The sequence below is a fragment of the Typopeltis vanoorti genome, chromosome 13 (assembly GCF_054136105.1).
Source record: "Typopeltis vanoorti isolate ZY-2024b chromosome 13, IOZ_Tvanoo_1.0, whole genome shotgun sequence".
Lineage (NCBI taxonomy): Eukaryota > Metazoa > Arthropoda > Arachnida > Uropygi > Thelyphonidae > Typopeltis > Typopeltis vanoorti.
Genome location: NC_143561.1, coordinates 18,758,282 through 18,772,799, shown reverse-complemented (window position 1 = coordinate 18,772,799; position 14,518 = coordinate 18,758,282). Strand labels below are relative to the sequence as shown.

Here is a 14,518-nt window from a genome sequence, read left to right as displayed (position 1 = left end):
AAAGAGCAGTTGGTTGCGCATGATAGTAGAGGAACATTTGGTTATATTTATCATTATTATTATTATTATTATTATTACGTGACACCTCCAGGGAGTCAAAGGACTCATCGCGGGAGGGCACACTGCTCTACTTCACTGAATACATCTCATCCTCTCCACTACTAAATTCTCTAACTACGACACTACTATCATCAAAGTCATCTATCGCCCATCCATATAGCTTTCCGTTCCCTTTGGTGTATTTTACCTATTATTCCCCTTTATATTGTATCTATTAAATTTAAACTGTTCTCATTTGTAATATATCCTAATTAGTTGTAAATAGTGTTGTGCCAATCATTTATTACTGCATCACTGGTGTTTGGATATGAAATAAATAAATTGGATATTGAATAACTACTTCGATTCCCAGTCGAAATAACTTTGTTAAACAATCAATACTAATTAAATTTGTTTTAATTTATTTTTAAATTTTTTGATTGTTAATAATTAAGATTTATAAAGTCAACGAGCAGAATTATGATATTCAATAAATATTTTAATTAAAGTAGAAATATTTTTAACAAAACATCCAAAATTAACAAAAAATAGCTCGTGAAAGGATCATAGACTAATCATATCCTTTTTCCCAGTAGGCAAATTAGGCTATGTAAGTGGAGCTTGCGAATACGTTTGAAAAAAAAAAAAAAACAGTTTAAAATTTGAATTTAAACCATGTGAAAATAATACAAAGTTTGTCTTTAAAACCGAATCATTAACACTGACTCACTCAAACCTTTCAGTGAGTCTCTGAAAGGCTTATAAACATATTGTACATTTAGTACTGTACACAGACTAAGGATTGGATAATCTGAAACCTTGGCCATAAACAAAACATGGAACTTTTTTTAAGGCCACTTCAGGCTCCAACAAGCAGGGTGATCTCTCACATGGCGACGAAATTCATCTACAAACTTATAGACCTTCCTCTTTCACTGTGTTTTCTTACCTCATTTCATTAACTAAGTACAATTCGTTCGGATTTATTTGTGAGTCCCCGCCATTTCTTGATAGTAAGACGACAAATTATTGAAAATTGGTGTTGATGTTCTGTTCAAGGACAGCATGCTGTTGTTCAGGCAACGTATAACGCATTGATGTAAATAACAACCATCTTTTCGGATTATACAAAAAAGATCATCTAGAAATTAAAACGTAACCCAATGTCTATGTTGGAATCCAAGAAGAAATTGAAACCGCAATGAAGATTCCTTGAAGTGATATGCGTATCTGGAAGCAGCAGAAGTACGTCTGGAAAGTTTTTTTTTTTTTTTTTTGTTGTTTAATTATAATCATTAGCAGAGTATTCCCATTTTGTTTCATTGTGCTTGGGTGCAGCAGCATTTTCACATTATGGAGGTGGGGTTAAATGATGATACCTGCGATAAACCCAAGCAACGCTAATCAACAAAATTTCCTCTTTCCAGCTATCCGATGCAGCATAGTCCTAATGGCCCTTTTGGTGCTAACAGCTTGCTGTTTGTTGGCACAAGGTCGTTATCTACCTACGAGGTCAGACGGAATCCGCAAAGAGCAGATCAAAGAAATCCTAAGAGCTGTAAGTATCAAATGTAATTCTGTACTCTGTGTGTGTGTGTGTGTGTGTGTGTGTGTGTGTGTGTGTGTGTGTGTGTGTGTGTGTGTGTGTGTGTGTGTGTGTGTGTGTGTGCGTGCGCGCGCGCGTGTGTGTTAGGCAAAATAACTTATCACTCCATTGAAAATTTCAGTCGTTTGTGCCCTGAAGCCTCAGTTATTCGCTTTGTTAGATGTTTAACTATAATATTACCCTGTTCTAGGGTGATATTATAGTTAAATGAGTGGTTAAAGTGGTTAATTATAGTTAAATTATAGAATATGTGAGGGAGAGAATTTTTAACGCATCCAACAATCCTCTTCTACAATAATTCCTTTTTCAAACGGAGCAAATCTTTTAAAGTAAATAATGCTGTTCAATTTTCCCCCCTCAACTTTTCTTGTAACGAAGACCATTATATTCCTTTCTCTCTCCCTCTCTCTTTCTCTCTCTCTCTCTCTCTCTCTCTCTTTCAGTCTGTCTATCGGAAAAAAAGAGAGGAAGAGGGAGCGAAGACCGAAATGCTAGATGCTGAATTAAAGAAAGATGCAAACACTTTTATTGGCTGATAACGTTTAGAATTATTCGCTTTAAATGAACTATTTAAAATCAACGGAATCTGTGTAAATGGAAATCAAAATGTAAATAAGTAACATTGATATTCGGCAAAAATTAATTCATTTTGTAGGTTAGGACAATTAATTAAAATTGTCCCGCCGCATCTGTTTCTTTTCTCTTTTTTGGATAAAATAACTTTGAGCACTTTATCCAAACTTATTTCCGACATATAACGCATTGCATCATCATTTTTCTACCACCTCAGCACTCTCTGAGGAAAAAATATTACTGTCTTTATTTCCTGTTGCATCCATTATGACGTCATCCCACATAATCAAGAGACCACTGCCAGTGATATCTATTAATCACGTGTTACAAATAAAGAGGTAAAATGGCTGGATAAATTATCGTTTATGGGGACATCTTCGAGAATTCTTCCTGCGGCTTTCCTTCCTAGATTTGACTTTCCTCAGGAAACCGACAGATGTAGAAATTCTCGGATCACAGGTTAGAAATCTGTTGGTGACAACTTCACTACGATACCCACAGAGATCCTTCTGTGAGTTATTTCATAACTAATGAGATACGTTTGCAAACTATTTGCTTCTTCGTGTTGGTTTTCAATCTAATATCAACTTATCTTTCAGCTTCTGGATTTGACTCCTGAGGACAGAGAATTTGCAAGACCTAACTATTCGTATGATCTCCGTGGCGAAACTCCGGTTTCGAAAAGGTCCATAAGAAGTCAGGAGGAACCGAACAGTTACCATCAAGAATCAGAATGAAGTCATACATTCAACATTATGGTAAGAACATTTTAATATTGTTTCCTTCATGAGCTCTCTAGAAATATATTTCGTTTGTGTATATGACTGTGAATGCAGTTGGTTTTCTGTGTCTTTCTATTTTTTTAAAGACTAGAGTTGGTGGGCTGTTTCTCGCTTCTCATTAAAACCGCTAATTCACTCTCTCTGGAAAAAAGATCCAAAAAAGTTCATCGCTTCCGTAACGTGATTAAATGAAGTTTCTCTAATAATAATAATAATAATAATAATAATAATAAAATACTATGGCATAAGTTCTGTGTGATACGGAAGTGTATTTGATATGAAAGTATTAATCGCTAAAATAGACGGGCTTGTCTATTGCATATTCTCTAAATGGATGTGCTTCATAATTCTCTCGTTACCGTGAACCAAAGTTCTTGTATACGGTAATATTAGCCCCTTGATAATATCAGGTACAAATGCCATCACAGCATTGCCATTACAGCAAATGGCCGTAGCAGATAGTGAAGCTTCAAGGCAGATTGTGTAGAGAATTCCTGCCAGGTTATATAGGGGTTGTTACTTATGTGGTGGTGATAATGACCTTCATCCTCGTACAAAATTATATTTTCTCTCCTCTCCTGCTTTTGAGAATTCTTATCTGTGGAATTTTGCGCACTTTCCTTTATCGCTATTCTTGGCCTTTATCGTTATTTGCCGTCATTTATTAGACTTGATCAATATATTATAATTGCATTTCGCAAAATTATATGCCTATAAAAATGAACATTCACCTCAATATCTCTTATAGTTGTCGTTATGTAAATAACTGTATTTCTTTTTCACATTTTTATTGAACCTTAGTTGTTAATCGGTATCTTGAAATATCTGGGTTCAAATCCTATCTATGACGCGAAGAACCTTTGTGAGTGCTCAATCACAAAACAGGCGATCTTATAGGAAGTGGAGGGGTTCCTGGAACCCGGTTTTTCTCAATTGAGAGAAAGAGAAACCGGATGGAGAACATACGCAGTAAACAAACATCGCAGACTACGGAAATAGAGCTAGCCATCGTATTCCACGCTTTGGTTTTCGAGAGCCTGCATAGCATGGTGTGGGCTTAAAGGCACAAATTTAAACGGATGATAATGATGACGACGACAATGCTATCACAACGCCGTAATCCTAACGTACCATTGGTGGGCTAATGGCTAAGCAGTTCAGAAACCCTGTTCTAGAGAACGAACATAAAACTTTTTCGAACTACCACAGGCTTAAATGAAGTGTTCTCCCACTTGAAGGTGAAAATCATTATTTAACGACTTTCGCAAACATTAGTGCCACACTGACTGTTAGTTGGAGAGCAGGGATTCTATCCACTTGACCAGCATGGTCTGTAAGTTACGTATTGCTGACACTAGTAGAGATGTGTGTGTATTTCGTTTCTTCCATGTGAAAAATAGAATTCGTATACGAATCCAGTATATTAAAGATTAATTAATGTATTTTATGTAAATCTATATTTCCTATTGCCATTTTTTCTCTTGGAAACTGGAAGTTTTCCACAAAACTAGATAAACGCTCCCCTTGTGTCTTAGCACATTTTTCATTAATTCTAAAACCTCTTAATTCTAACGCATGCTTAAATGTTTCAATGTTATTCAGATACGAAAGTAAGTAATCTTATGTCACTTTTTTTGGAATTAGGGAAGAAACAACTCCAGAAAGTTCACCGAAAACAATTTATACAAAGACAATTTAATGAACGACAATGTATCGAAAGGCAGTTTATCCACAAAACAGTTAATCGAAAACAAGCAATTAATCGAAAGGCAGTTTCTCGAGAAAGCGATGAATCGAAAACAATTTATCGAATAGCAATTCTTCGAAAACCCACAATTCATCGAAACTACAAATTATCGAATGAACAGTTCACCGAAAGATTATAAGACGTGAAGTGAAGTGTATTTATCAAAAGGAACTGCAGTTTTGATCGAATTAACTTGTGATGTCATGGCGCCCACTTTAATAAGATGTCGGACCTCCTTCGCTACGATGACTATAGAAATCCTACGCGAGTAGAAACACCACAAAGTATGGCATTGTCCACAATGCCATACTTTGTGGTGTTTCTACTCGCGTATGTGGTGTTTCTACCCGTGTATGTTTTCCAAGCTACATGTGTTGTTCTGTTGTGGAATGAAAAACCCACAACCTTTGCTCTTTTAGTTCTTATGATGAAGAAAATCCTTCGCTTCTTTGCTGATTCGTTCATTAAAGTTCAATTTCATAATAATTTCGTAACAATTCATTTATACTCATTCTAGGCCGGATAGCTAGGTACACCCATTTCTTATAATTATGTCATCGGAAATTGAAAATATTCTCTTCTGAAATTTTAGATTAATAATTAAACAGTACAGTTTGATAACTACTTGTTTCTCAAGCAGATAGTCTGGAGTCTGGTTGCAATAGTGTAATTTTACTAGACTACCAAATACTATAAAACGAAGTGGAAGTTCTGAAAATCAAAGTTCATTTCATACGTCATTCAGATATTAGCAATGCGATATTTACTGATTACACGATCATTTAATTTAAGTTACGCGCTTAATTACGATAAAATTGCTTCGTTCTTTTATTTATGCTCACTGTTATTTCTGACATTTAGAAATTAGACAATTTTAACGAGGTATCCATTTGCATTCATTATTTCTATTTAGTAGAGTTTGATTTTTAAATCGGACTTTGATTTATAAGGCTTGCATTTGTTGTCTCTTCTGATTTATCACAGATCAACCCGAAGAAACACTTTCATACTCCTCCTTTATCAAGTAATTCTTTGTGTATTAATTCTCTTCTTGGTTCGATATTTTATTTCTTTTATATTCACTGCATCAAAGTTATTTTCAAATGCTACTTTAACTGTGTGGATACATTTGTTCATAATCTATTTTCCAAAATTTAGTAATAGAGAGATGAGCACAAACACTTAACAAATTTAAATGCAGAATAGTAGCACAACAGACGATGACATAATATTCATTATGAATAACTGCCTAATATATCGTGGTCGCTTTTCGTATTGATATATTGATACTGTCCTTCATCTGCTATGGGACTGCTTTCATTAGATGTGTAATGATATTAGTGAACCTGTAGTCGTTGTGTTTGCTAGCCATACGAAAGTCTAGGAAAGGAAGAACGTACAGTCTATACGTTTCACATTTCGCAAGTGTTCGATTGTGTTTAGATCCAGTGAATTCTCTGGTCATTCAACACGGAAGTCATTCGTGCGTTCGTTGACCAATTCCTGACATCACAGCACCGGTGACATGAGCTCATTAGAGTTACTAATGACTCATCTTCCTTCTGGGAGCAAATGCAACTTGGCAGAGAGCGCGTAGACTGCTACAAGTTGCCAGTAGGTAACACCACTTTAGTTAGTACCCAAGTGGGATTTTAATTCATTCCTTTCTCAGCTTGAATAGCGAAAACTATTCAGAAGAAGTCCAGTAACTCGTATACAATTCGTCGGACTTGCACACTTTTCCCCACTCTTCTAGTATCCAAATGCCAAGCTGCTGACACGGTAGCAACTGCTTTCATTGAACCTGTATAGATGAGGCTCAAATGATAATACTCTTTGGTTGAGTTCCAATTTCGTTTCGTAGTCCAGTAACTCGTATACAATCCGTCGGACTTGCACACTTTTCTCCACTCTCCTAGTGTCCAAATGCAAGCTGCTGACACAGTAGAAACTGCTTTCATCGAACCTGTATAGATGAGTCTCAAACGATAATACTCTTTGGTTGAGTTCCAATTTCGTTTCGTACGCGAAAAACGTTTATAAAAACATTTGGAATGAAAGTAAATTAGTCACACCCAGAAGCGGAAAGATCGACTGAGTATATAACGCATCCACTACCCAACCAACAGGTTTAGGCTCGAATTCCATCTTAGTCATGGATTTGTTAATGCCTTTAAATAGCAGATGAATTTCATTAACTCGTGTGAGACCACTATCCTACTTATTGGAAGTGCGAAGTGGCTTTGAAAATTCTGTTTTGTCTCTAGATCAGTGTTTCCGATTCATCTAATCTTTACTTCGCCCGTAGTATTAATACTAATGTATACGTTTGCAACCCTTCGTGTGTAGGACTTACATAAAATTACCATTGGATTAATGCAACATCCTCTGTAGTAAAGAGACCCATTTCTATCCGAATGCACTATTGGTACTGTTCCACACTATGTTACTGATCAGCGATATCGGGGACAGTGCGCTGGTGATCGTCACCATCCTAGAACAGAGGAGATATCTCATTATGATAGCATTTGCTTTGAACGAGTCCTTCATTTAGCTTGCCCGTACACTTGGTATCGAAGGTGTAAGACAGGAACATTTGCTCATGTCTTACACCTTGGCTTCTTCATTTACAAACTCCCTGGCTATATTAGATGTGCAGTCACCCAGATAGATTCGTATTCGAAATGGGGGAATGTTCTCAGTGCTTAAATTTGCGCATGCTTTTGGAAATACTGTTAATACGGATTTACCATATCATTATTGTCAAAGCGAATGGTCTGTCAATTGTATGTATGTCCTCCTGTCGATTTATTTTGTGGGATGAAAAGCTGTTTCCTAATCTGCCATTGCATATGAGGCTAGCTAACTCACCTTCATTTAAAAAAACCCTTATAAAGGAGATTTGAACCCACGTATTTCCAGCTGAAATGCGAAGTAAAAGAAAAATTGATTTAACTCAAGACTTTAGGAAGTGAGTTTTATTTCATTATTATATGCGCATCCGAAATTTCGGAGCCCTTCATTGGGAGTGCAACTTTGAACTTAACTCCCATTGATTCTGCTGTACATTCGACATTTGTTTACAGAACCTTAATGCTTATCATTATGACATCCACTTTATACCTCTGTTTTCTAAAGAAGGACAACTTTTCTTTTATTTGATAGTTAAACTCGATTCCTGAAGAAAACAACCGATGCAGTGACAGCATTGTATGGATGCAAACTAAAAAAGAAAGCTGAATATAACATGAGTTTATAGAAATGTAAATGTAAAAATATCCTTTCATGCTTCTATCCAAACTCGCACTCCCTCTCGTGTTTGGCTTGTAATGCGCTTCTACTGAAAAGTAACAACCTTTCACCACATTTTACCAACTTACTTTACCAAATAATTCCTAGCCGGGGAACGAAATGGCAATCAGAAATCCACTAAGAAACGCCATTAAGTATTGTGCATGCACTTTGCATTGCTCGACCTCTAGATCGTCTCTAAAATGCACGTAACGTTCCGCTAAAGTCGACTTCAATAAATCGATTCTTCGTCTAAAAAATGCAACGTAGAACGATGTTAATGGAAGTTGCCTTTTACCATCATCATCATCATCATCACGTGATTTATAACGCAGAAGATGATGGAGGTCCCGGAATAGCTTTCGATTTTTTTTACTTGCCTTCTATTTCTATTTTTCCATACGCAAAGATTTAGTTTCTGCACAGCTGATTCCAATAAGTGCATAAAAACTAACGTCCTCCCATGTTCAATTCTGAAACGACTCCTACTGAATTCACTGGCCGCGATTTCTTGATTTAAATTTCATTTTTTGTCCCTCTGGACCGAATATTACTGGAACTTTGCGCATTTAAAAGTTACAGCAATCGATGGGGATGGAATGAGGGGCGGGGGGGGGGAGATATAATAACGACCAGTTTCCACACGAGCGAATGTCAGCTTCTAAGACGAACTTCTCCTAGCTTGTTATCTTCCCACGACAACCGTCGCCAATATATCTTGAAGATGTCTTGACTGCTTCCTGCCGACAGACAAGAATTCATTCCTTCTCTCGATAGCTCGCCAGTGATGAAAAATATTCCTTTTGGTGTTACAGTCTGGGGAGAATACTTCGACGTCATCGTCGATAAATAATGGAAAGAGTCGCTCCTCTGTAGAACATGTCGTCATTAGAAGTCAATTCTTTAAATATGAGAAAGGCAAGGTTACGTTGTGCATATCTGCATGCTTTAAGATTCCGTGCGTGCGTGCGTGTACAACTTGTATACGAGATTTGCGGTTGAAAACTGTTATTTTGTTATCGTAACAGATATGCTTTACTGCCGCATAATTCTCGCATCTGTCTTGTTTAATAGGTCATTTCGATACTTTCGCTTCCGTTTTGTAAACCTAACGGGCGACCTTTCGCAAAAATAAGTAGTCTATTTACGTGCGACGTGTCGTTGCTTCGCTTCGTACTCCAATGTCTTATTTATGCCCGTAGCAAAACTTTCATAAATTTGTTGGAGATTCTTATATAAAATCACAACGATTCTTCCTGTTAAGGAATGTTTTGTGGCTTTTTTTTTTTTTTTTTAAGAAAAGCAATCGCAACAGAACAGGAAAAGTTTGATAAAACTGCCTCGGAGTATAGCGTGAAGATCGACGTTAAATAGTGCTTTAAAATCTCAATCATTCTAGTTAGTACATTTGAATGACAGTTAAAATGCAGATGTGGTGGGCTTCCATGTGGATTTTAATATTTGTTGTTTTAATGAAAGGTCTTTAGATCTTCCTGATGAGTTTGCTGATTACGCAGATCATATTTGCCATCAAAAAAGAAATAAAGGGTTCTATTTTCTTCCCATTTCTCTCTTCTCAGTTCATTATGAAAATTTGTATACTTATGCAAAGATTACAATTTCCTATGTTAGTGATTATCATGGCGAAGAGCATGCCTATGACAAGATTTTACTTGTCAGCGAAGTATTAAGAATCTGTATTGCAAAAACGTTTGCACGCTTTTTATCATTTAATATGAGTTAATAAGAATTTAATCTGGTTATTAGCTATTTGTATTAAACAGCTGCGATTGAAGAGCGATCTGTGAGGAATTGTTGATGAATATAGTACAGCTGTTCGAGTCCGTAATTCTTTTTATAATAGTCACCACCTTACGATATTATTGTTTGGAATAATATTCGTAAGACAGTGACTTATATTATTTCAAGTTTTAAATTAAACCTGACACCTGGTAGCAGACCAGGTGACATTTTTGTTAATATATTTATAGTGGTCTCGGTTATAGCTCAGTTGTGAGTCTAGTAGATATCTGCAGTGAAATGCTCTGTCGCAATATTTTAAAAAGCTAATTATGAAACACTAATACAGCCACTACCAACATCTATGTAGCTTCGTAATTAGCTTTTTAAAATATTGCGACAGAGCATTTGCGCACTTATATTAGATTCCAAAAAAAAATGGTGACGACCGCAGTGTCATCTAAAATGTGGTTATTGCAAATGTAAGGATTCAAATTGTCATTCCTTCATCCTTCTGCCTCTTAAAGATTAAGCCACGATCCTATGGAAGTTAGAGGACATTCATGAGGACTCTTCGCTCTCAAGTGAGCAATGCTTACATACCGCTTATTCTTTTATCATTTCTATGAGGCGAGCATTCTTTCCATAAACCTCAATGCAGCGCAATCTCCATATACCTGTCTTCGTTCTTTTTCTGCAGTGGTCAAAATTAAATTAGTATTTACGTGTTATTTACATTTTTAGCTTTTCGCAGCCACAGAAAATGGCGGGATCCAGTTGAAAATAATATGCCAAATAGAATAATAATATGGAATATTATTTTCAACCTGGTTAAATTAGCGTTTGGTAGCTACTAAAAAATTTACAACAAAGTAGATTTAACCAGCTTTCAGAAATATTTCCAAATGAAGGTTAAACAGAAATTTCGCGCGCATAAAGTAAAATCAAGTTAATTATTTTGCCATCAGAAACAGTAATAAACAGGACCTAAGAAAGGCAAAAGTAATGGGCTACTCAGAGGAGGTCGAGTCCCTTCCGTCCAAAATGGAGTAGCCCGTTACATCTCCTCGACGATTATAAACAAAATAAAATTTTGGAGCTTGGAGTATGTATGTATTAAATTGTTCTTGTAGTCTTTCTTTATAATCCTACTCATAATGCAAAGGTTTCAACACTAATTTAGTTGATAATTAGTAAATTTAGATTATTTACTTTATAGTGTAGTTAGTTTAGTTTATCAACTAATTTAGTTGATAGTATTTTTATTCTAGAAATGTATGCATTGTTGTCATTCGAATGCATAGTGCAGCCTCTCCTCATCTTCATCTCATCTTTCGCCATCTTCATACGATCAAACCAAATCTCTTCTTTGTTGATCCTATTATCCCAGGGATATCTATACGATTGTTGTCCCTTCCATTTGCATCAAGCTTTCGGTAGACCTTTCATGATTCTCATAGGGTCCAAGCGCTTACATTCGACTACTATGCCCATGAGCACTCTTCCCTTCTCTTGCAGGATATTGCAGTAGGTTAGGTATGCTAATAGACCACAATTGTGTTATCCTGTTGATGGCTTCAACATTTATGGATTTTATTATGCGATTATTTCTTATTATATCTCTTCCTGTATTACTCAGCACTCATATTCATCGTTTAATGTTGTACTTTTATCTTTGTTTATAAAAATTCAGGTTTCAGATGTATGCGTTAAAACTTCAAAAAAAAAAAATACCACGTAAGAATTGTTTGCATTTCGTGGATAGCTCATCTGTCCAGAATAGGCCCTAAAATGGGCTCTTTTAAATCACACGAAGTATTAACGTGTTATAAGTTTGCCATCTTTCGTCAGTGGGATTCTAAGTTACCCCATGCTGCTTTATTCTTCTCGCAATGTCTTGATTGCATCTTCGATTTTGTAAAGAATGCATTGTATTATGACAATGTTTAAGTTTTCATGCCTTCACGTTAATGGAGTACCGAATATTTTTTCATCTTCATTCCTACTTCATTGTAATCCTAAACGAAGTTTTTTTTTAAATTTATATTTGGTCTTAATACTATTAAGATGTTAATACTAACATGTTTTAATAGTATTAAAACATGTTAGAATCCTTCTAATATGTTTTAATCATTTACATATTCTCCATCTATTCTTCTAGAGTTCCATCCCCACTCGTTTCTTTTTTTGAGAAACCAGTCAGCTCTGATGTGGCTGGAGCCTGCGACGGGCACCGGCAATAAGCCCTTTAGCGAACTTCGAAAGATCCTTTGTTTTTCCCATTGAGGATAAACACTATTAACGCTTACAGACCAGCAACTTTCTTAAATAGTTGCCTAAAACACACGTAGTGACGCACTTGACGAAGTATTATGCATATACGCCGCGTGACTTTTGCGTATATCTGCATAAAGATTTCTAATTCAATGTCCGATATGTGCAGTTGAATACTGCACATATACTGTGAAATAATACTGTGGAATCAAATTGCGTTTTTGTTGTGATTCGCACTACAACATGGCAAGGAAAGGATTTGACAATTAGTTATTCAAATGAGTCCTCACGGACTGGATAGTCAGTGGACAAGTAGACCCAACTCTCCCGCGTATGTGAAGGTACCCAGCAATCGGGATTTACACGCTGATTTGTGGATGTGGAAGATTATAATAAACAAACATATGCTAATCTGTATATTAGAGTAGAAAGCTTTATTCGATGTACTTGGCTACCCGATAAAAATTAATCTTAAGTATGCGTTTATCGAGTCATGAAATTTACATATCAAATAGAGTTTCGTCGTATAAACGAACACAAAAGCCAATTATAAATCTTAGTCCATCACTTGCCATACCCCATTCAATTAGAGAATATTTCTAGCTGTAGAAGACAGTAAGGTAAGCGAATTGTTGATACAGCCACCAGTTGATTGAATGGAAATATCGCAGCAGTCTATTATTAAATGCGATAGTAATCAAATAAATATTCTTGAATAGTTACTTAATATTTTATGTATTTTAATTTTTGCACCGAATGTGTTATTTTGTATGCATTCTGATATTGTGATATCATTAAAATGTGTTTTTAGAATGTTTTGAATACCTTATTGTATAATTCCTTTCCATTTTTTTTCTCTTTCCGGCAGATTTTTTCCCCATTTTCTCCAAATATACTTTTCAGCATCCCAAGTTCCTGAATTCCCAAGACTGGACAAGAGCTCGGGTTGCAGTATTCCATCTGGCATAAACCACATTCAAATCACTTCCGTTATAAATTATGAGTATAGACAATGATTTGATTCTGTATGTAGGATTCTGTGTTTACTCATTAAAAGCGACAATCGCTAAAGTGATCTTGGCTTGTATTTATTACATAGCTACTTTGTAATTAACACACGCAGATCCACACACCTTGAAATGCATTCCAATGAAATGCCAAAAAAAAAAAAAAAACACTGAGAAAATATATGCTAAACACATCAGAAACTAGTCATAAGTGTGTCAATGTGTTTATTTGCATTTTCAATACCTTCGGGATTGCTAATGAAATATTACGAAATGATAGAAGCGTACAAGGAGAAATATGAAAAATATTGGCAACATGCTATGCGGCAAAAAGTTACGTTAATACAGATCATTACTTTAGCCAGAGTTTGTAACCAAACACGGATCAACATATTTATAAACCTCCAAAGTCTCGAAGATTTTGAACTGCGCCATACTCAAAAACATGGCGTTTTTTATTTTTTTTTAAATTTGATGAATTATAAAAATGACTTGTCGTCCTCCTTTTCAGTTATTCTATGTTACATATTTCGAGTAAAATTTTAATGGATTTTATATTTTCAGATAAAAAGAAATATGTGCTTACATGACAACCTCTTAAAGATGACGTTTAGTCATTCTTCAACCGGTTTTGTAGTTTAACAAGGATAACCTTGTTAGCGTCACTGCTTACAAATATCCAATGCCTTCTATCTAACACACAAAAAATCGAATTCTTTTCACTTGCACTCATCTTCAATAATGTTATTTCTGTATCGGATTTTTCTTCTTGAACTAACCGCAACTTGTAACTTTTGACATGAATATCAAAAATAAAAAAAAATAAAAAAAATCTTTTCTTCCGAACAACCATTACTAAGTAAAGACGGCTATTGCAACATCTGCAGATCTGCAGTAAATGTTCAAAACTTCCTGAAAATCTTGGACCCTATTAGAAAAGCATAATTTTCCTTGCATATGTAACCACGAGCCGCCACTGGTTACATATTATCTCCAAGATAATATGTAACCAGTGGCGGCTCGTGGCTTGAAATCGTGGGGGTGCTGCAACTTTCGAAATACACATACATACTGTAAGTACAGTGTATACGTGTATGGACAAAATACGAAAATTATGGTAAAAATTAAAAAAAAAATAAATAAACATGAAAAAATCTTGTTTATTATCGATAAAATTATACAGTTTGGTATAATTCAAAATCACTTAAATATAAAATATATTCTTGTTTTGTTTCATGAAAAATATTGTTTATTATCGATTAAATTATACAGGTTAGTATAATTCAAAATTACTTAAAAATAAAACCCTTTCTTCTTGCTTTGTTTCGAGCGAAAAAGTTAATAACTTTTTCCTTGGTGTTTGTGTGACTGTCGAAGATTCTCCGTTGAAATCATCGCAAGTGCATTTAACCTATCCTGATTCATAGTGCTCCTCAAAAATGTTTTTATTCTCTTTAAT

At 35.4% G+C, this 14,518-nt stretch overlaps 1 protein-coding gene across 1 annotated transcript in view; it reads left to right on the top strand.

The window, feature by feature from the left end:
- The window catches only part of LOC150099966 (uncharacterized), a 103,921-nt gene extending 100,957 nt beyond the window's left edge, over positions 1-2,964 (top strand). Inside the window, exons 2-3 of the mRNA XM_090402802.1 lie at positions 1,467-1,597; positions 2,818-2,964. Coding sequence (XP_090258928.1) covers positions 1,467-1,597; positions 2,818-2,955 — 269 coding nt within the window. The 3' untranslated portion in view covers positions 2,956-2,964. The remainder of the gene's footprint in view (positions 1-1,466; positions 1,598-2,817) is intronic.
- The last annotated feature ends 11,554 nt before the right edge of the window (positions 2,965-14,518 follow it).